General features: G+C 29.4%; 2 protein-coding genes and 1 pseudogene across 4 annotated transcripts; 1 reads left to right on the top strand and 2 right to left on the bottom strand.

The window, feature by feature from the left end:
• Window positions 1-236: 236 nt before the first annotated feature.
• On the bottom strand, window positions 237-2,736 carry LOC111297011 (histone-binding protein MSI1-like). The gene is made up of 4 exons (XM_022891535.2): window positions 1,752-2,736; window positions 1,195-1,319; window positions 921-1,016; window positions 237-692 (listed from the first exon to the last, which is right to left on the bottom strand). The coding sequence occupies exons 1-4, from the start codon at window positions 2,574-2,576 to the stop codon at window positions 464-466; spliced, it is 1,275 nt and encodes a 424-aa protein (XP_022747270.1). The 5' UTR covers window positions 2,577-2,736; the 3' UTR covers window positions 237-463.
• A 934-nt stretch (window positions 2,737-3,670) lies between these two features.
• LOC111297518 (ribose-phosphate pyrophosphokinase 1-like) lies at window positions 3,671-7,960 on the bottom strand (annotated as a pseudogene). The gene is made up of 9 exons (XR_016325868.1): window positions 7,831-7,960; window positions 7,523-7,698; window positions 7,141-7,390; window positions 6,457-6,600; window positions 5,947-6,114; window positions 5,428-5,497; window positions 5,162-5,243; window positions 4,308-4,467; window positions 3,671-3,900 (listed from the first exon to the last, which is right to left on the bottom strand). The product of XR_016325868.1 is annotated as a ribose-phosphate pyrophosphokinase 1-like (transcript).
• Window positions 7,961-15,009: 7,049 nt separating this feature from the next.
• Window positions 15,010-21,603, top strand: LOC111296387 (ent-kaurenoic acid oxidase 1-like). Of its 2 annotated transcripts, XM_022890672.2 has the most exons (8): window positions 15,010-15,503; window positions 19,277-19,754; window positions 19,844-20,107; window positions 20,218-20,307; window positions 20,413-20,491; window positions 20,765-20,871; window positions 20,975-21,096; window positions 21,350-21,603. In XM_022890672.2, exons 1-8 carry the CDS (start codon window positions 15,220-15,222, stop codon window positions 21,474-21,476), a joined length of 1,551 nt encoding a protein of 516 aa, XP_022746407.1. In that variant the 5' UTR covers window positions 15,010-15,219; the 3' UTR covers window positions 21,477-21,603. The 2 variants fall into 2 exon arrangements, with proteins under 2 accessions (XP_022746407.1, XP_089596666.1); XM_089740540.1 differs by lacking the exon at window positions 21,350-21,603 and having other exon boundaries at window positions 20,975-21,100.
• The last annotated feature ends 298 nt before the right edge of the window (window positions 21,604-21,901 follow it).

Below are 21,901 nucleotides of genomic sequence, written 5' to 3'. Positions count from 1 at the left end.
GATATCTTAAAAAAGTTGATATCCTTTGCTCATTATTTTGGAATGAGATTGCGGCTTCTAGGCGTTAAACCTGTCGTGTTGTATATTCTGTTCCCTTCTCTACCATTGTTGTAAAGTAACTAATCTTTATAGAGATAAATTCGTTTTCTGCCTATTTTGCTTTCGGGAAAAAAAAAAAGTAACAAAAAAATTATTTACTAATAGAGGGAAATTGAGGGATTGAAAGAAGATAGATATGCAAATAAATAGTTAAATACAATACATGTATTGTAAAAACAGTTAACAGTTCAGTCGATAGGTTCAAAACACCAATCCACAAAAAGGAGTTAAAATGTCGACGGTGGGGTGAGTAGACCCTTTCCAACTATATATCATACGAAATCAAGCTAAATTTACTCCTAAATTTGTCAACACTCTCTGGCTCTCCAGTTGGCTCTCCTCAAGTTGGGGAGAAAAATACATTTTAAGAACCCTTAGTGGATTCATCTCCTGGGATATCATCCTCGTCATGGTAAATATTCTCTGCCATCTGCCATATTTGAAGAATGTTATCTTCAGCTACGCTAGCAATAACCCAATCTTCACATGGGTTCCATGAAAAGTCAGAAATTTTACTGGTGTGACCCCCATGAATGAAGAGCAACTCAGGTGGACCATCTTCAGCGTCCTCTGGTGTTTGTTCTTCATCAATCCTGCAAAAGAAGAATCCAATAATTATAATATTATCAATGTGAAGGAGTTCAGCCTGTAGTTGCATAAAGAAATTAACTAGGTGATTCAATCAACTTTGTTAAGACAAAAGTTGACATGAAAAACATCATACATAGTTCCTTTCCCCTTTTTTATCTCTTTGCTTAGAGACTTAGTAAAGGTTACATTCTTTCAGAAAACTGAACACAATTTGGCAATGAGTTACTCACCTGCTAAGATCCCATACCATGAGCCTTCTACCAAGACAACAAGATGCTAAGATTGTCTCATTCTTAGGATTCCATCCAACTTGGAAAACTTCTTCCCTGTTGCACATTGCAAAACTAACTTCATGAGACACAAAGATAAACACTTCCTAATTAGCTACGAACATATCTTCAAGAATTGCATAAATGCATTAAGTATCCAAAAAGAGAAAAAAAAAAAGAAAATTTCATGAATCCACAATACTAATGGTGGTATGCCTTGTGCACAATTTCTTACTTGTGGCTATCAAAGCTGTGGAGTGCAGTACTTATCTTGCGGAGATCAAATAACTTAACCGTCTTATCAGTAGAACCTGTTGCCACGACCCACTCATTAAAGGGATTGAAAGCTAAGCAGTTAACCTGATAACAAGAAAATAACGACATCAAACTACACAGCAAGTGTTGCAAATTTGCCATATAGTATTGAAAATTGGCAACTTGTTAGCATTCCAATCAGCAAAAGCACAAATTATCAGAGCATATATGAATTACATTTGACTCTATTCATCTGAATTATGACTAAACAATAAGCACAGCAACTGAAGGTGGCACTAAACTAATATGGATAAATGAAGCAAGAAGTGAATTGAGTTGAGTCCATATGCTATTGTTTTGGTCACTTTCTATCTCCAAAATGTGAATTCCTTCCTAAATCCCAAGAAATATTCAGCCTAACTAAAATAGAAAGAAAAGAAATCAGTAACTGCAGAATTGATTAGTGAAAAAAGACAAACTTTTTATTTACACACACATTACATACAAAAAGTACAGAGAAATTTGATTGATAGGCACCTCACTCTGGTGAGCAACTACGGACTGGATAGGCTTGGTGACAGATGGCGTTCGCAGGTCCCAAATAAGTAGGTATTGATCATCCCCAACGGAACCAAACAAGTACTCATGTCTGAGATGCCAGGCAACGTCTTCGACCACACCCTCGTGGACCTTGAAGATCTGCATAGCATCAATAGACTTGTTCTTGGGAGTGGCATTGATGTCCCAGAGACAAATCTGAGCATCATCAGAGCCACTAAGCAAATGGCCTTGCTTGAACTTGCTCCAAGACAGCCCATAGCCCTCAGTGCTATGGCCCCTGAGCCTCAAATCAGGACTGCAGGCTCCATCCAAAGGCGGCTTGGAAGGATGCTTGCTGTAGTCGAACACAAAAACCTCAGCGCTGACAGTCTTGGTGGCTATAATAAAAGGATTCTGGGGCATGTAACGAGCCCTATTGACCTCCCCTTCGTGATTGATCTGCTGAATAATCTGTACCTTGCCGCTGGCGCATCCAAAGCCGCCGAGGTCGGAGCGGTCGTGGTCGTAGTGGCGAGCATCGTTCTCGGAGTCCTGGAGCGGGAGCTGGACCTGGGCCAGCATGAGGTAATTGGGCTCGTTTTCAGAGGTGTGGGTACCCAAGATCATCTTTTGAACGGAGTAGTCCTTGCCGGGAGGCTCGTCGCGGTCGGGAAGCCATTCGACGGTGAGAGAGGGCCACTCGAGGGCGTGGGTAATGACGAGATCGTAGAGGAAAGGAGTGTTCTTTTTCCAAATTTTGTACTCTTCGTTGATCAGCCTCTCCTCAATCTCTCCGCGCAATTCCTCCTCGTCCTTTCCCATTTCTCAATTTAGGAATTGGTCAGGGATTAGGGAATTGTTGTTACTCGATTTAGGGTTTTTCTTTTCCCGCCAAGGGGTTTGATTTGCGACCCAAACTCACTACTAAGGTCTAAGAGAGAGAAGACATGCACTTTATTTCTGAAACCCTAGGCTTGGCATTGGCACCGGCGGGTTTTTATTCTGTATATATAGTCATAGTATTACTATTAATTTTCTTTTAACTCCTTTATTGTCCTCTAAACCCAGAATGTCCCTAACCTTATACTTATGACTAAAAATGATATTAAGCTTATAATTTTTTTAAAATCTGCAGCCTCAAATCGATAGATATGATACTAATTGATCCAAAAGTAAGTTGATATTATTATCATACTCCTAAGACTAAAATAATAAAAAAAAAATTCTCAAACTTTATCATTTGATTTAGATAAAATCTTATATTTTTATTACATTTAAATAAACTCTTAATATTGAATTAATACTCAAATATATTTTTAATTTTTAATTTATATTTAAATAAAATTTTAACATTTAATTTATATCCAAATAAACTTTTATTTCAAATAAAAATTTATTTATATTAAGAATTTATGTGTATACAAATTAAAAAATAAAAATTTATTTGAGTACAATAAAAATATAAAAATTTATGTAAAATATAGAATAATTTAAGAGTTTTTTTCCGTTAGCTTGCTTCTAATAATTATAGATACATAAATACTAATACCACTAGTTTATTTATATCAAGGTTAAAATATTAAAAAAACAAAAACCTTTAAATTATTTCATTTTTGTTAAATAAGTTTTGATGTTTTTATTATACTAAAATAAACTTTTATGTTTTGATTTAAATCTAAATAAATTCATGTTTCAAAAAAAAAAAAAAGATTGATCCATATTAAAATTTTATTTAAGTAAAAATTTAAAAAAAATTTAAATACAATTAAAGATAAAAAATTTATTTAAATGCAAAAATTAAAAACTTATTTAAATACAACAAAAATATATAGGGATACCTCTTGTCTCTTCCTCTCTTCTTGTGCTAACAATTCCCAGTATATATACATATATATAGTCTACGTATGCATAAAACATTATAACGATGTGGAAAATTTTATCTTTAACATCATTGGAAACAAAATTAAACTGAGATAAAATCTAAACATTACACCACTCCTTCCCGAGTAGATAGAGAACGATTCATTCGCATTCTGATTCGCTTTCCATAAAATCAAATTGTTTCTGCTTTCCAGGCAACTCTGGTGCAAACCATCCCATTGAGATGTCAATCAATGCCCAAAGTCGAATAGGGTTCGAACCCTCCCTACCAACGACAAATATTTCAAATCAATGAACTCTCCAGACTCCACGTTCCCCAAACTAGATTAAAAGTCCTCTAGTTAGGTAATACAAATACAAGTTTGGACATGACAAGCAAAAAGCAAGAAGCTCTTCCAGGAAATCTATGAAAGAATTGAAAAAGGCGTAACTTCTAGGAATTCCCCTAATCTATCTTTACAAATTCAGGATTACACTACAATCTGTGATGAAGCAGATCCCTTTCAATCACAGCTTATAAAGAGAGCTTCAGAAACAAATCAAAGCTTTGCAACAAATCAACATCTCATGTATGAAGAAGATATGAAATCATTTTATTTTTCTACTTTCGTGGAAAGAACAAATCTGATTGTCGATCTTGTTAAATTGATTCTGCTGAAAGATGCTACTCACAGAGCAGTCATCATGAGCACGCCATATGGTCTCTTCCGGAAGGTTTGCCATAGAGAGGACTGTCAACCGAGGAAAATAGTTCTGCCCTGATACTGGGATGGTGTTTGTTATGATTACTTCTTGGAAAAGACCACTTGACAACCTCTCTATTGCCGGAGGACTGTGTAACCAAACAAACAAACAAAAGGATGAATATGATGAGCATTTGCCAAGGCATACTAACACCATTTGATATAGCAATCTTGATCAAAGAACATACAAACAAGAGAACTCGGTAAAACAAAGAGTTATGACTTCACTGACAAGAATTTTGCAATGATTACAAAAAAGCTACCAATATAACCTTTTGTAGGATCTTTTTAGTGACAATTTCATCATATATCAAAGTTTCTAAAGAAATTTGGAGAGCATAGGTACTTGTAATCTCCAACAGCCTGATTTCATTGTGATCATGCATGTGAAGGAACTCAGAATAGAAGTCATTTAGTAAAATAGTACTTTTAACAGTCTGGTACCAGATTTATTCCGGACACTCAGTTGGACTTTTATTATTGTCAAAAAGGATAATCAGTTCTTTTAGTATTTTATGGCTTGAGTATCAATTGCCTTAATAGCATTTCAAACACAATTCATTAATAAATCCTAAACTTTAGCAGTTTTCTATGTAAAAAACTTCCTAAAACTGCTCCACAGGATTCAGAATAAACTCAAACTTTTAAGAGATGTGGAAATCATTGTGCCTAGTGAAATTGCTCAAAATATGTGTATTTATCAGGAAGCAACTTCTGCTAACCAGATTTTCACACTATGCTAAAGAACAACCAAGCATCTTGAGCTATTAAAGATCCACATACCTAAAAACAGCATGTGTACTACATGCATACACTTCCCAGGCCCCTTCTTGATGCAATAGTGCTGCACCTTTGGCAGTTGTCCCTGTGAAACCCAGAACGCAATAATTAACATTTAATAAGGATTCAGTAACTAGCATTCACATCTTAACACTGACAAAGCAGAAATAAAATATGGCATGACCAATATATTATGATTCTTAGGACAGAATGAAATATCATCTCAATCAAAATTTTCCCAAAAGATAAAGAAATAATACATAACTCACCAGCTGTGTCAATCATGTCATCCTCCATAACTGCTACCTTTCCTTTCACATCACCTATCAAATTCATGACCTACAAGATAATATTTGTATGTTGATTTAAAGTTCAAATTGAGAATAATTCAGTATTACTTTACAGCTTAAAAAGGGTGAATGAGAAAGAGAGCAATGGATTAATCAAGCATGAGAATAGAAGCAGACATGGACTAGAAGATTGTTATTCTCATCAGCTTCCAATATTTTGCCATATATGTAGCAAGGGCAAAGCCACTACATTACATGATTTCAATTACTAAATATTATTATCCATTGGCATGATATTAATCTGCCTTGCACCTTCTATATCATACCCTAGTCCATTTCTTTTGAGGTTCATAAATATTCAAAATTCTATCAGTCGTTTTCTTTTCCCCCCCAAATATTGAAATCTTGATCAATCAAGACATTTGGAAAAGAGAAATGGTACCTTATCCTACCCAACTTGCAAGAATAACACAACACTCATAAATAAGCAGATCTCACCTCTGCAATATTATGCCTATGATGCTTGTTATCAACAATTGCAAGAGGTGCATCAGATAATTTTTTGGCAAAAGGATGTGCTCTAGCAACACCACCAACATCTGGTGAGACTATCACCAAATCATCAGAACATATTGTCTTGCTAGCAAGATAATCAAGAATCACTGGCTGGAATTGCAGAGAGAAATATTTGCAATGAGCAAAATTTTCTATAGTAAATGTCAGCTAACACAGAACAGGCCAGCATGCAAGAAGAACTAATAGAGTAGTGGATAAGGCTTTTGTGATAACAATTCATAAGTTAATCTCAAAGAGAATACAAATATAAAGCAACTCCTCATGAGAGAATTATATTTTAGGCTTTTCATAAGTACAAAAGTAATTTGAAATAAATACCAATTTATTTTTTGTACTGTACTCCAACATTTGTGCTTAATGCTTACATGCAATATAGATTCACACCTCTAAACATAGAACATCAAAGTGATACAGATAATATAGGTTAAGTACCTGACCATAAACATGATCCATGGGGATATCAAAGTAACCCATGGATAGCCGAGAATGAAGATCACAAGCAAGAACACAGTTTGCACCTGCTTCTGTAATCAAATTTGCTACAAGTTGGGCAGCAATAGATTCACGCCCTTGAGTCTGGAAGAACAGTGGACAAATATAACCAGTAAAGATATTTATGTGTTAAATGAAGAGTAGAGCTATTATCTCAAGCTGTGCCTTTGTCATGTTTAGGACTTCTAAAGTTTCATACTTGACAACAATATCCTTTCTTTACATTTTTATATCCAGGGACTTAATGGTTTGATGAGATATTTGGAAATTCTAAAAAGCCATGTTTATACCTGAAGAACCAAATACCAAGGGAATGATTCAACTAAATTCATTTTGTACTTCAAATAGCCTTTTTGGAATGAATGTGAATCAAATAGAATTAGACTATTTTCCATTGTTTAGAACAATAAAAAGGGACATAGAATTCTCAATTTAAAACCAAAATGAAGAGAATTCTATCACATAAATGAAATTATTTCAAGAAATTGAATTAATAACAATTCCACTGGAAATTTGGAACTGGATTCCATTTGATCAAGCATTCCAATAGTAACAATAAGCTTTGAAAGCAAGCAAAAAATTCATAGCAAAATCTATTAATTGTGCTAAAATGGGAAGAGTTACCTTCCTGTCAGCCCTGGCACGGCCAAAATAGGGAATGACAGCAGTAATATTCTTAGCAGAAGCCCTTCGACAAGCATCAACCATAATGAGAAGCTCCATAAGATTCTCATTGGCAGGGGGACAGGTGGGTTGCAAGATGGTACACGCCACACCCTCTCACACTCTCTTGCAACTGAACATAAATCTCATCATCATCAAAACGCTTAATCTTGACTTTCTCACGCTCCAGACCCATATAGCATGCGATTTCCTGTGCAATGCAGAAATAGAAATATAAAAAATTACAAAAACATAAACTAGTATATAGATACTTATTAGATAGCAAAAACAATCTGAAAGAAAGGCTTTTAAAAGTATAGCATTATAATAGCATAATTAAAACCTGAGCTAGAGTAGGGTTAGCAGTGCCAGAAAATATAAGTCTTGTGTCGTTTTTGTTGATAACGTTTTCCAAATGGGTCTTTGATGACAAAAGGTGGGCAATGCAGGGTCAGTGGCAAGAAAAGGAAAGTGCGGCTTTCCATTGTCGAACTTCAACGGCTCCACCACGTTACATCTCTAAAACACCGCATAAAAAAAAGTCCTGATTTTATCTAACTCTTAGCTAGCTGGAAGTCATAACAAATTAATGTGGAAAAAAAAAAAGATTTTGCAGTGAAAAAGAGGAAATAAAAGAGAAAGGAAACTCACGAAGCGGTAACGGAGAGAGAAGCGAGGGTGGGTCATAAAGAGAGTGGAGGGAAAGAGTTGTGTATTGGAAAAGCAGAGCATAGAAGAGGCCGTTCATTCAGCCTTTTGTCAAATCGATCATTTTTTTTTTTTTTTTTTGGGTTTCTAATGCTTTTTTCTTTCTTTTATATATATATTTAGGATTCATCTGCATGGATAACGACGTTAATTTCGATGAAATTTAAAACGTCGTGTATGTGGTGGATGAAAAATTAATTATTATAATAAAAAAATTAAAATTAATAAAGCGATATGCGTTTCGATAATAAATTAGTGAGTATTAAAAATTAATATTCAAGACTTTATTTTAAAAATTTATTGATAAATTATTTATATATTTTAATTTTATTTATAATATTAAAAAAATTTAAAATTTTAATTAATCAAAACAATAATACATATTAATTATTATATTATAATAAATTTTATTTATATTAAATTAATAAAATTATTTTAAAATTTATAAATAAAAAATCAAAATGAAAAAAATAAAGATCAAATGGCATGAAAATCCTTATAACACTAAGGGCAAAAAATAATAATAATAATAAAAATGGGTAAAATAGGAATAAAAGCCATAATTGAATCTCAACTGAAGCTCCAGTGAATGAACGGAGGCTCTTACCTTCGATGAATGAACGGAGGCCATTAAGCCTCACTGGTGTTAACCAAACATTTGGACGGTGCGATTTGCACCTAAAAAAAGGACCAATCGTGTTGAAACGGAAGCGCGACGACTTCCAAATGAGCCCTTAGCAAAATATCCGCATTGCAGTTGGTAAAATTTTTTTTTTTATTTTATTATATATTTAATTGGTTTTTATTGTAAAATTTATTTAATTTAAAAATAAAAAATTGAAAGATAAAATAAATGAGATGTAATTATTTCGATTGATTTTATTTTTTCAGGAAAGTTATCTAATTTTAAAAAATAAAAAAAAGTAAAAACATAAAAAACGAAAAAACATGAAAAGAAAAAACAAAGAAATAAAAAATAAAATCTTATAAAGGATATCATACAAGCACTTCAATTAAACTTAGAATATTAATTTTTAAATTAAGATATTAAATAATTATAATATAATATATATAATAAAATTAATAATTAAATATATACATCTATATGTACTTCAAAATTGGCTGGTTAGAACACTTTAAACATATTTTCATCTTGATCTCTTATTTCTTTAAAAAAAGAGACCTATTTCAACTTGATTTCAATAAAAAAAAATTTACTCCTTTATTTAATTGTGATCTATCGAATACAAATTATTTTAATATTTTTACCAATTAACATTATTTAATATAAAATTAATCTAATTAAAAAAATTTTTATAAAAAAGAAAAAAGCTAAATGGAGTTGCAATGTGGACACTTTAATCAACCTCTTTTTTTTTAATTAAATTAATTTAATGAAAAAATAAAACAAAGAAAAAACTTAAAAAATTAAAAAATAAATTTATTAAATTAAGATATTAAATAATAATCTTATTAATATAATACATATGTATAAATATAAAACGAAATGAAATAACAAAAATAAAATTTTATCAAAGATTTTTAAAAAAATTAAAAAAAAATCAAATAGCGATATGATTATGAATTTCTGTAATATCTTTTTTTAAATTATTAAATAAAAAAGAATATATATTATATCAATAATACTAAATAGAACCCATTTTTTAAAAAATTTTAAAATATTAAAAAAATTTATTAGATGAATGTAATTGCAAGTGTAATTGATACACATTTTATTTTTTAAATATTAAAAATTAAAAAATATATATCTTCATTTTGAAATGCATTTATTTTGCCAAACTGATCAATTTTATAAGTATATTGTATATGATATATTATAAGATTAAAAGAATTATATGATTATTTGTCATATTCTAATTATTTTACTTAGTTTTATTCTTGTAAACCTTCTATATCTATCATTTTAATTAATTTAAAAAGTTTAAAAAAGAAAATGACTTACTCAAAAGATGAATATTTAGAAGAAAATTATCTACCCAAAAGATAAATAATGCCTTTTATTAAGGAAAAAATTACATTGATATCGAGTTTTTAAAAAATCTTACGTTGCTACCTTAACATAAAAAATCATACTATAATCACATAAAGAAACCATCAAAAGTAAACAAAAATCTTGTAAAGAAAATATAAATTTGTTAACAATATAAATAAATATGACAACATAAAATATATATATTCTATAATTTAATTATTAAATAAAAAGTATGAATAAAAAAATTGAAGAAAGAAGATGAATAAATAGATTAAGAGGAAAAAAAAAGAGAAAAACATGAGATAGCAAATGAATCAAAATTTTATCGCAACATTGAAATTTGAGTATAACCTTCCATTATCAATTATATCATATATTACAAAAAATTTAAAATTGCTATGAAAAATAAAACATAATGAAGAAAATGAAAAAAGAAGCAAACTTTATGTTAACTTGTTCCATAAAAATAAGATGTAAATAAAATATTAATACATATTTTCAAAAAAAAAAGTATCATATAATTGACAAACCAAACCTTTCAATCTCATCGTAATAGTTAATTTGTTGCTTAAAATAAGAAAATTTGAAGTCATAAGCAACTATGGGTTTTAAATGTTCCTCAAATGCCCAACAAATGAATTTAAATAGCAAAAACATCGATCATGGATCATATAAAAAGTAAAAAATTCTAAAGATGCAAACACAAAGAGAATGCTAACAAATCTTTTGATTACTAACATGTTGTTAGAAAAAATAAATAAGAAAGAGAAATAATAAAAAACAATTTTGACTATAAGACGTGAAGAATACTTTTTTAAAATTAATTATACCTCTAGGATACAATAAAGCCTCAAACTTTTTAATTAGGAGAAGTAAAAATGATTATACTAAAAAATTTATTTATAATGAATGAACAGACATAAACTTTTATTCAAATAGTTATGGGATTCTGTATAACTATGACCTTTATGGATAATAATATATTTATATTCAAATAGTTATGACCATTTATCTTATGATAATTATTTTTATTCAAACATAATTATTTAAAATATGAATACAATTAATGCAAAAATTAACTTTAGTCATCAATAATTAAATCTTTTTATCTAATGTAGAATGCATCACATTCTAAACTACTAACACATGCTACATACCAAAAATTTTAAAAATAAAATTTATAAGAGATTGAAAGTATTTCTATAATCCAAAAAATCATAAATCATAAGCAAACAATATAAAAACAATACTCATACCTACTATTGAACCAAAAACTAATAAAATGAATAAAAAATAAGAATATAGCATGACCAACAAAATATATATATATATATATATTTATACCTTTCCATCAATTAACATCATTTTTATACTAATAGTTGTTTAATCTTATAATTATAAATATCTCACAATTGATAAACATAAATTTCAATTATCCAATCATCTTTTTAAGAGATAATTATTAACTGTGAAATATTCTAATTTGTTAATAGCTAAGCTTAAACTAAAAAAAAAAAAGATCGTGGTAAAAAAATATGAAAATTATAAAAATGTTACCACCAAAAAAGAAACCAATTGGTTAATAAACAAACTTGAAATACCAAAAAAAAATCATAGATTATGATAAAAATAAAAAAAATTATGAAAATGAAAACTTAATAATAAATAAACTTCATGATTAGTAATTGATTAAAAACCAAGCTTAAATTGCAAAAAAAAAAAAATATTATGGTAAAAAATAAAAAATTATAAAAAAAAATAAACACTAAAAAAATTATATTAATTGACTAATAAACAAATTTGAAATGTAAAAAATTCATAAATCATGATTGAAAAATTGCATAATTATAAATTTATCAAAATGAAAGCATTAAAAAAACCTAGTTATAGTAATATGGCAAATAATAATTGGGAGAAGAAAATGTAATAGAGATGTGAAAAACATAAATATAATCTTTCACTCTTAAAAAAATGAAAAATCATAAGTCACAAGAAAATCAAAAGAAAAAAAATATAAATGCTACAAAACCAAAGGTTTCAATAAATTTCAACAAATAATGATTTTAAAGAAAATGAATAAAAGAAAATTAAAAATAAAAAATCCAAATAAATGTTAGGTAATCCAAAGTTTATGGCTAAAATACTAAAAACCCTTTTGAACAATTCTACTTTTCTTAAATAAAACCATATACTTTTATTATATTAAAAAAAACCTCTTATTCTTTGAGTTATATCCAAATAATTTCTTATTTTAAACAAAAAATTGATTTATATTAAAGGTTTATTTGGGTATAAAGTATAGGTTAAAGGTTTATTTAGATACAAATTAAATGTTAAGAACTTATTTAAATGTAAATTAAAGTTCAAAAGCTTATTTGGATGTAATATTAGTAGAGAGGTTTATTTAGATAAAATGAAAAAATTTAGGTTTTTTTATTATTTTAATCAAAATTTATTATATTTTATGTAATAAAATTATGATATAAATTTAAATTTTATGAAAAAATTTTGATATTTGTTGTAAAATATTTAAATTTTATATATAATGATAATGATAATGATTATGATGAATTGTTTTTAAATTAATTTTTTTTATTTTTATCGATCTTCTTAAAAGGAAAAAATGAAAGAAAAATGAAATGACAAAAGAAAAAAATCATCGTTCACATCATCTTATCTTCCTTATTGTTGATGATAGAAAACAAACTTAAACATTGAATTTAGGGGTAAATTTCATCATAAGTCACTCAATTTATAGCCAAGTCTCATTTGGGTCACTGAATTGTAATATGTCCCATCAAGATCACTAAAATTTGTTAAGTATACTATAATTGGTCACCTTGTCAAATTCCATCGAAATTTTGATAGAAAAATGACATGGATGCCATCTCATCAGCCACATCATTTGCCAAATCAGCTAACTAAACTCATATAATTTCATGAGAGATTATTGAAGTTTTACCCAATTCTAAAATAGGTTATTGATCACTTTAATTTGTTATTACAAAGTTGTTAAAATTTGGGAAGTATATCAAATTTGGTAATTCTAATAAATTTCATTCAAAATAAAAGTTAAATAAATATTTAAATAAAAGAAAAGGTCTTGATAATTTAATTAAAACATTATTTTTTAAATATTTATGCTCTTTAATATAAATAAAAGCAGTAATACTTAAAAAAAAATCATTAAAAATCTGTTTGCACTGGATTCACTTAATATTTTTTCTTTTGATTTTCTAAATTTACTTAATTTGGTACCATAGGTGCGACTACCTTGTGCCATATATCTATCTCGAGTGAAGGCATTTTAACTTATGGATTTCTTAGCAGATTGGATAGGCGATTATTTTCACGTATAGCTTTGCTACTCCATTTATAAAACATTTTTGGGATCGGGACACTATTTGCATCTTTGCGAGGTATAGCTACATGGTTTAATGGAGAAATTTAAAGATACTATAGTTCATGTAACTTGATTCAAATCAAATAGGTAGTGAAAAACAAGGAGAGTTTGATAACTGAAGAGTATTATAGATGTCAACATTTAATTTATTGAACAAAGTTATAGTAATGTTACTATTACTGCTTTTATTTACATGAAAGAGCATAAATATTTTATAAATAATGATTTAATTAAACTATAAGGACTTTTTTATTTAAATATTTATCTTATTTTTATTTTGGCTGAAATTTATTATAATGATCAAATTTGGTGCACTTAATAATTTTATTACTCTTACAAAGACAAATTAGAATTTAGTGACCATTTTAAAAATTAGGTGAAAGTTTAATGACTTTTCATAAAATTATATCGGTTTAATTAGTTGATGTGGCTTATGATATTGTGTCATGTCATTTTTTTGTCAAAAATTGGATAGAATCTGTTAAGGTGACTAATTTTGGTATTCTTGATAAATTTTAGTGATCTAAATGTGCAAATTAAAGTTTAATGATCCATATGAGATTTGGATTTAAGTTGAATGACTTACGGTGAAATTTACCCTTGAATTTAGCTTGTTAAGGTTGAATTGGGCCATGATAAGCTAATTTCGACCGAAGTAAGCCCCAACCTGACATCGACAAGATATAAGAATCCACCCAGATCAAAAAGGTTCAGCTTGTAGTGGTCAGAAATGGCTTTAGCAAACCAGATCCGGCTATCATAATGCCAAAAGTAGGGCGGATGAAAGAAGAAAAATAAGCAGAATGAGAAAGTTGATGAATTAGGGGAAATTTAGGCTAATAAGTGAATTTGAAATCTTTCTTAATAATTTTGAAACTTTAGGTCGATTGCTCTCATCTGTAATTCCTCTAAACATTCGTCACTTTGTGGACATAATTGAAGAAACAAGTCTAAGCTCGTAATCAAGAAAGGATTAGATGGAAGTGTGAGTGTGCTGTGCTGAGTGGGTCTTGCAAATGCGTGCCAAAATTCCATTAGGAGGATAAACGACAAACAACTAAATTTAAGTACTTGGAGGAGTAAAAGAGAAAAGAAACTTGAAATGTGACTACTGCTTTCATTACTTTTTTTTTTAATTTATTATATTTTTAATACATTCATTTGATATATATTTACATAATCAAAACTGAAACATGTATTATGAATATTTTAATACATTCATTTGAATCATGAATATATTCATTTGCTCTATGCTTGTGACTTCTACAGTTCCTGACGTTAGTATGATGGTCGGACTGGGAAGGTTATCATTAATAAAATGGATTTTTTTGACTGGGAAAAAAATTAAAAATATTGAAAATTCTCTAAAAAAGTATATTGAAAATTAAAAATAACTTACCAATTAAACTAATAATAATTTGCATTAACCTTTATTTCCTATATATATATATATGTTAAAAAATAAAAGAAAAAAGATATCACAAATCTTTCTGTGGCAAAAAAGATTATCACAAATCTAATGAATCAAAAAGTATCCAAAATATTTTGAATATAATTTGCAGCTTTGGTAAAGTAGATAGTTGAGAGAAACTCTTAACAGAGAATCAAATCCAATATAGAAACGACAAAAGAGCAGATAAAGGCCGGCAAGCTGCCTCCTGTCTTTTTCTTTTATTAGTCCTTTAATAATGTAAGTTAGTGCCGTAACAGCTTACTTTCCCTATTTGCCTTTCACTAGCATGTTTGTGCTCTTGGTTTCTTTTTTTTTTGAGCCACTGTCCTTAAATACTCCTAAGCGCTACCCTTTATCCTTGCTACTTTCAGTTATAGTAATATATATAAATATATGTATATATCCTGGCTCTAACAACGGCTGAGAACGTAGGATATAACAAGAGTAACTATTCCTTGAGAGAAGTCTCTCAAGCTTAGCTTGATGCACAAATACTGGTGGTTCGAGCTGTGCAGCACCTTACCTGTAATGGAGATCATGGGTTCGATGTGGATGGTTGTCCTCTTAGCAACATTGGCTGGCTTTGTGTCTGTAAAATGGGTCCTGGAGAGAGTGAATTGTTGGGTGTATGAAACCCAATTAGGCAATAAGAGGTACTCTCTGCCGCCAGGGGATTTAGGATGGCCTTTCATTGGCAACATGTGGTCGTTTCTCCGAGCCTTCAGGTCCAACGATCCCGATTCCTTCATCCGTTCCTTCGTTTCCGGGTACTTTTCCTCGCTCTCTCTCTCTCTCTTTCTCTCTCTTTGTTTGCTGTATGTAATTATAGACATATGCGCAACAAAAATAAGTGTATGCATATATTGATAGCAAGACAGGCTCTATCTAATAGCTTATGTGCTGTGTTCCCACTGGCACACAAGAAATGGAAGATGCGTTATAATTTCTGCTTGGCCTTGTTTCGTTAGCGATTAGATTCCTCAGGTGACAAGGGATGGACTTTTTTTTTTCTTCCCATTCGGCTTTCTTTGAATTGAGTCTTCTCTTTCTTCTCGTTATCCCCTTTAATTTTTATTTACATTTTTTCTTTGATTTTTCAAGTTCAAGTGGTCTAGATGGTGAGAGCAGAAAACAAACAAGTTTCCACGAGAATAATCTGTGGAAACTGACGTTGGCAACAGAGGTTCTAGGCTTCTATCCATCAAACAATTTGAACCCCCTTGAGAAAAGAAAAAGACTTTTGTTTGTCCTTGTAACCACTGCCCTTTTTCGTTTTTCCTTTTTTTTTTTTTTTTTTTTTCTATTTTCGAGCTGCTATGCCATGTAGAGTTTGCTGTGTCGTTGTTACCATGATTATTCTCGTGTGGGTTGGCTAGACGTGTTGCTGGTATTCAATTTCATGATAACGGTAGCTTCTCAACTCTAGCAACCTTTCTCCTTAACTCAGTCACGCCCTCCCACTCTCAATCCCTCTCCAAGGGTCTACCTTTGAACCTGCGGTTTTCTAAAATATACATACCGAAATATCCCCGCTCTAAGCAATAGCGATCTCCACTAGATAAAATTGGCGATTAGGCAAGGAAAGGAAAAACTAAACATAAATTAATTGTCAGGACTGCATGACCGCTTAAAGCAGGGAAGTGTTTGTCTCTGCCTAGCTCTCATCTCCGGAAAAATAATTTTGACGAGTATGCAATATATTTCGTTCTTTGATTGAGAGAGAGAAATGGGCTAGGCTGGCCTCTTTTGTCAGTTTTGCTGTCTTAAGTTTTACAGTAATACGTTGCGTTTATTCTGGCTTTAGCTTTGGCTTTGGCTTTGGCTTTGGCTTTGGCTATTTAGTCAGTCCTTACTATTTTTTATATACAGCATGATCAATGTATCATTCATAGATCATAGATGCATAGCAGTGTGATGATTCAAGAGGAGCATACGGGACATTTAACGTAGCGCCATAGTCTGTTATGGAATATTCCAAATTTCACCGTTCATCTTAGCGAGTCCTATATAGGCCAACTTTTCATACAAACAAAAACGCATGTACTTGTTTTTGGGACCATGTGAGCTCAGCTTGAACCAGACCCACCACCTAATGTCTTGGAAATGGGGCAGTTGGCTGTCTTGTCGCCTACTCGTATTTGCTAATCCTGCATACCAGCGCGTTCCACTTCGCTATCATAGGCTTTTGTTTTTTCTTTCTTAACGAGAGTCGGTAAAATTATTTGACACTTTCTGTGTAACTTGGCGAGGATATGTTGCGACTTGTGAGTGTAGTTGTAACTCATGCATTTATATTATATTTATTTTTTTTGTTAAATATGCATAAAATATATAAATTATATTTATATATTAAATATAAAAAATATATATTTTTTAATTTTTATCAAATTTATATACTATTTTTATTAATTTTAAATTCACTTTTATATATTTTTATCATTTTGTGTCACGTCTACTTGTGAGTCTGTTTTCCTTTTGGGCTAGCTTATGCAAACAAACAACTTCACCACCTCACGCTCATGGGGGATAATTTGTCTTTAGGGCACCTTAGAAATCCAAACCACTTAGTGGTCGAGCCTTGTAAATGTTTTTTTTTTTAGAAGCTGGCATACATTTCATTGGATTCGGTGCTTAGAGTGGGTTTATTGTACAAGATTATAATAGAATAAAATAAAATAATATTATAATATGATTAGATTAAATAATATTATTTTATTTTATATTTGATCTGTATAAAAATTAAGATGAGATGAGATAAGATAATTTTATTTATTAATCAAAACTATCATTCTTCAAAGTTTATATAATTAATAATTTAAATTATTAATATAATTTTTAAAGGTAAAATAAGACATGTAAGTGTAATTTCGTTGATTAAAAATAATTATTATCTCTAATTTAAAAAGATTGAATTATCTTATATCAAGAAAATGATTAATTTTCTTTTTAATTTATTTTTCTTTAAATACAAACTAAATATGGTAGATGATGATTTTCATTTTATTCTATTCATTATTTTATTTACCAAACATAACATTAAGTTATTGTTTTAAAACAATGTTTTTTATTTATTAAACTATTTTGAACGAAAGCATAAAAAAACAATGATTATAAATACATTTTATAAATACCAACTTATTTGGTGTCTATATATACGAAGTTAATATATGCCCTTTTACAAAAAAAATTTCGAACGTCCGATTGAAAGCTTTTATGCTCCGCTTTTCAAGCTAAAAGATGTTGAATTTTGAGCATTTTTCCTCTCTCTTTCGCCTTACAATTATTAATCAATCAATTTGTAGCTATCTTGGTCAAAGAGGAAAACCACCACAATATCTACGGAAACTCATAATAACCTAGGTATTTAGGTCATATTTGATATAAAAAATTATGATAAAATAAAATAATATAATATTATGAATAAGATTATGTTAAAAAATATGATTTTATCTTATGTTTGATGTGCATGAGGATTAAAATATGATAATTTATTTATTAATCAAAATTTTTTTTCTTAAAATTTATACAATTTAAATTATTAATATAATTTTTAAAGATATAATAAGATATGTAAGTTTAATCTCATAGATTAAAAATAATCCTTTTCACTTTGAGATAATTGAATCTTTCTATACCAATAGGATGATAATCCTTTTTATAATTATATTCCTTTCAATTATATACAAATAAAACATAACATAGAATGATTATCATATTGTATAGAATGATTATCATATTATCATATTTATCATCCTATATACTAAACAATACTTTAGTTATAGTTGATATCACTTTTAAAGTGATTTGATCATTGATGATTTTAAATTATTATATTATATTTGATATAATATTATAAATAATTGTGATATTAATTTATTATGTTTGGTATTTCATAAAAAAATCATTGAATATGAAATATCTAAAATAACCTTAGTATTTATAATACTATGATTGTAAAAGAAAGTGACAATTTTAATGTTTATTGAATTAATAATTTATAAAGTAAAAATTTATTATTCTATAAAAAATTGTAAGGTATGAAATCAATTTGGATGAGTATAAAAAGTCACATAAGTTGTATAAAATGATTAAAAAATGAAAATTTTTGATCATTTTGAAGTTTTTTTTTTTTTGGTGATAAAATTTTTTCATCATTTTAAATAAAACTCATATCATCTCATATAGTAATGATCTAATCACTTTTCGTGATCCAAGATCATTGTCATTTAAGATTTTTAAATTACTATATGATCTAATCATGGTGATTGAATTAACCTCAATTTAAAAAAAAAATATTTTTATTAGTATTAAATTAATGAATATTTATTTTTATTACTAATCAAACAATACTTGTCAAGTACTTTTAACATAAATAAAAAATTTATAAATATTTATTTTTTATACATTAATTATCAAATATTATTAAATACTATAAAAAAATTTACTATTTCTCTACATCTTTCATAACCACTTCGTTTATCCGCTAGCTCATTCCCAATGTACACAACACTTTTGATGTGTGATTGAACAACCAACGCAGATTCGGGCACATTGGAATCTACAAGGCCTTCATGTTTGGGAACCCAAGTGTAATTGTTACAATGCCCGAAATATGTAAAAGAGTGTTAAATGATGATGGTGCGTTTAAGCCTGGATGGCCTACTGCCACAGTAGAACTCATTGGAAAGAAATCATTTATTGGCATTTCTTATGAAGAACACAAGCGTCTCCGCCGTTTAACTGCAGCTCCTGTCAATGGCCATGAAGCACTGTCCATTTACATCCCATATATAGAAGAGAATGTGATATCTGCCTTGGACAAATGGACCAAGATGAGAGAAATTGAATTCTTGACGCAACTCCGAAAGCTCACTTTTAGGATAATAATGTATATTTTTCTCAGCTCAGAAAGCGAAGAGGTAATGGAAGCCTTGGAGAAGGAATACACAACCCTTAACTATGGAGTTAGAGCTATGGCAATCAATGTCCCAGGATTTGCTTATTATAAAGCCCTCAAGGTGAGATTTTCTTACTTGTTTCTTGCATGTGAAGTTTATTATCGTACGCTAAAGAGGAATATATTGAAAAGGATTTTTTTTTTTGTTAGGCTCGGAAAAAACTTGTAGGGGTTTTTCAATCTGTGGTGAATGAGCGGAGAAATCAGAGGAAAACAAATAACTCAACAAAGAAGCAAGACATGTTGGATGCCTTGATGGATGTCAAAGACGAGAAAGGTGAAACATTGGATGATGAGGAAATAATTGATATTATGTTGATGTACCTGAATGCAGGCCATGAATCTTCCGGCCACACTACAATGTGGGCGACTATTTTCCTGCAACAACACCCAGAAGTTCTAGAAAAAGCAAAGGTAGCATAATTTAGATGTTGTGCACATTTTATTTGTTTAGTTAAATATTTGAGCATTCTTAGAGCTTTCATGTGCTGCTTTTTCATTAGACTAGAAAATATTGTATACAGGCAGAGCAAGAAAAGATCGTGAAAAAAAGGTTACCGACCCAAAAGGGTTTAACGCTCAAAGAAATTCGAGAAATGGATTATCTTTCTAAGGTACCTCTGTGTTATATCAGTTAATTTTATGGCTTTCAGCTGAGTTTTTGGATGTTCAGTATAATTTGGAACCCTTCATTTCATTCCTTAATTTGATTTATGAAGGTGATTGATGAAACGCTTCGGTTGGTAACATTCTCATTGATGGTCTTCCGTGAGGCAAAAACAGATGTCAATATAAGCGGTCAGTTGATATTGTAGAACTTTTCAATTTAAGTTAGTTAATAATACATAAGATTTACTTTCATTAATATAATTCTTATATATTTTTTTAATTTTTAGATCAAAATTATTAAATTTAAAAATATTATTTTAATTTTAATTTTAAAATTAAAAAATATAAAAATTACATTAATATAAATAAATCTTACTCATATATATATATATATTTATACACTCACCACTGGTCGCCACTTGATGCTATTCTTTTCATCTTCATAAATTTCGTGCTTTTCAGGATATACCATTCCCAAGGGGTGGAAAGTTCTAGTCTGGTTCAGAAGCATTCACTTGGACCCTGAGATTTACCCAAATCCAAAAGAATTTAATCCTTCTCGATGGGATGTACGTTTCATAATGCTTTTCATATTTCTTTAAATTAAATTAATGTTTTCTCTGTGCCTGTTCACCAACCATAAAGTACAACCTATTAATTAATACTTTGCAGGATTATACAGCAAAAGCAGGAACTTTCCTTCCCTTTGGAGCAGGAAGCAGATTGTGCCCTGGAAGTGATCTAGCCAAGCTTGAAATTGCTATTTTTCTTCATCATTTTCTCCTCAACTATCAGTAAGTTATTTTGCAATGTTGGTTTATCATATTTATAATTCATAATTTTCACATAAAATTGTTAAAAAGAAAAAAAAAACTTTATATCATCACAATCAGCAACGAATATTCAAGAAAATGGATGAATGCACTGTTTGGTGGCTGAAAATGTCCTTTTAAGCATTGCATTGAGGGGAGCACTGAGCAGGCTTCTTTAAGAATGATCAATGATAGTACTAACGAAGTACTTTCCTTTTGTTACGTGGCGTTGCAGGCTACAGCGGCTTAATCCTGGGAGTAAAATTAGGTATCTACCACATTCAAGGCCCGCAGACAATTGCTTGGCAAGAATCAAGAAACACCCTGCTTCTCTTCCCAAGGAAGAAAAATGGAAAATTTAAATGGGGTTTCATGTTCACTTTAATTTCATCCACAAATATCCCAACTATGATAATAATTTCTCCTCTGAGAGACTACATATGATAAATAATCAATAAACCAATACTAACATGATCCTAGGTTCTCCAACTGTTTTTGTGAAATTTTTAAAATTTCAAAATTCATATGTTTATTAACTACTTAACTAGTGTGGAGAATTGTTATTTGAGAGTATGTCATTGAAAATTATTATATTATGATTAATAATTATAATTTAAATTTATAGAAAATTTATAAAAATTTTATATGAAACTCATATTTATAATTTGATAAATTTTTACATATTTTTTATTTTGATTGAATAATTATAAAATTATAATAAAAAAGAATTATAGGTAAAATATTAATTTGTTATTTAAACAAAAAACAAGGAATACAAGAATAGCTA

Source organism: Durio zibethinus, chromosome 12 (assembly GCF_047325235.1).
Source record: "Durio zibethinus cultivar Kanyao isolate XHJ-2024 chromosome 12, ASM4732523v1, whole genome shotgun sequence".
Classification (NCBI taxonomy): Eukaryota; Viridiplantae; Streptophyta; class Magnoliopsida; order Malvales; family Malvaceae; genus Durio; species Durio zibethinus.
Note: the sequence above shows the minus strand (reverse complement) of the source record. Positions and strands in the feature narration are given on the sequence as shown.

What these genes read in the sequence shown, in the direction of transcription:
- LOC111297011 (XM_022891535.2), bottom strand. Translation starts at nt 2,576, where the DNA reads ATGGGAAAGGACGAGGAGGAATTGCGCGGAGAGATTGAGGAGAGGCTG. An exon ending in TAGTTGCTCACCAGAGTGAG is followed by an intron (nt 1,320 to 1,751) that starts GTGCCTATCAAT and finishes TCTTGTTATCAG; the next exon opens with GTTAACTGCTTAGCTTTCAA. An exon ending in CACAGCTTTGATAGCCACAA is followed by an intron (nt 1,017 to 1,194) that starts GTAAGAAATTGT and finishes AATGTGCAACAG; the next exon opens with GGAAGAAGTTTTCCAAGTTG.
- LOC111296387 (XM_022890672.2), top strand. Translation starts at nt 15,220, where the DNA reads ATGCACAAATACTGGTGGTTCGAGCTGTGCAGCACCTTACCTGTAATG. An exon ending in CTTATTATAAAGCCCTCAAG is followed by an intron (nt 19,755 to 19,843) that starts GTGAGATTTTCT and finishes TTTTTTTGTTAG; the next exon opens with GCTCGGAAAAAACTTGTAGG. An exon ending in AAGTTCTAGAAAAAGCAAAG is followed by an intron (nt 20,108 to 20,217) that starts GTAGCATAATTT and finishes TATTGTATACAG; the next exon opens with GCAGAGCAAGAAAAGATCGT.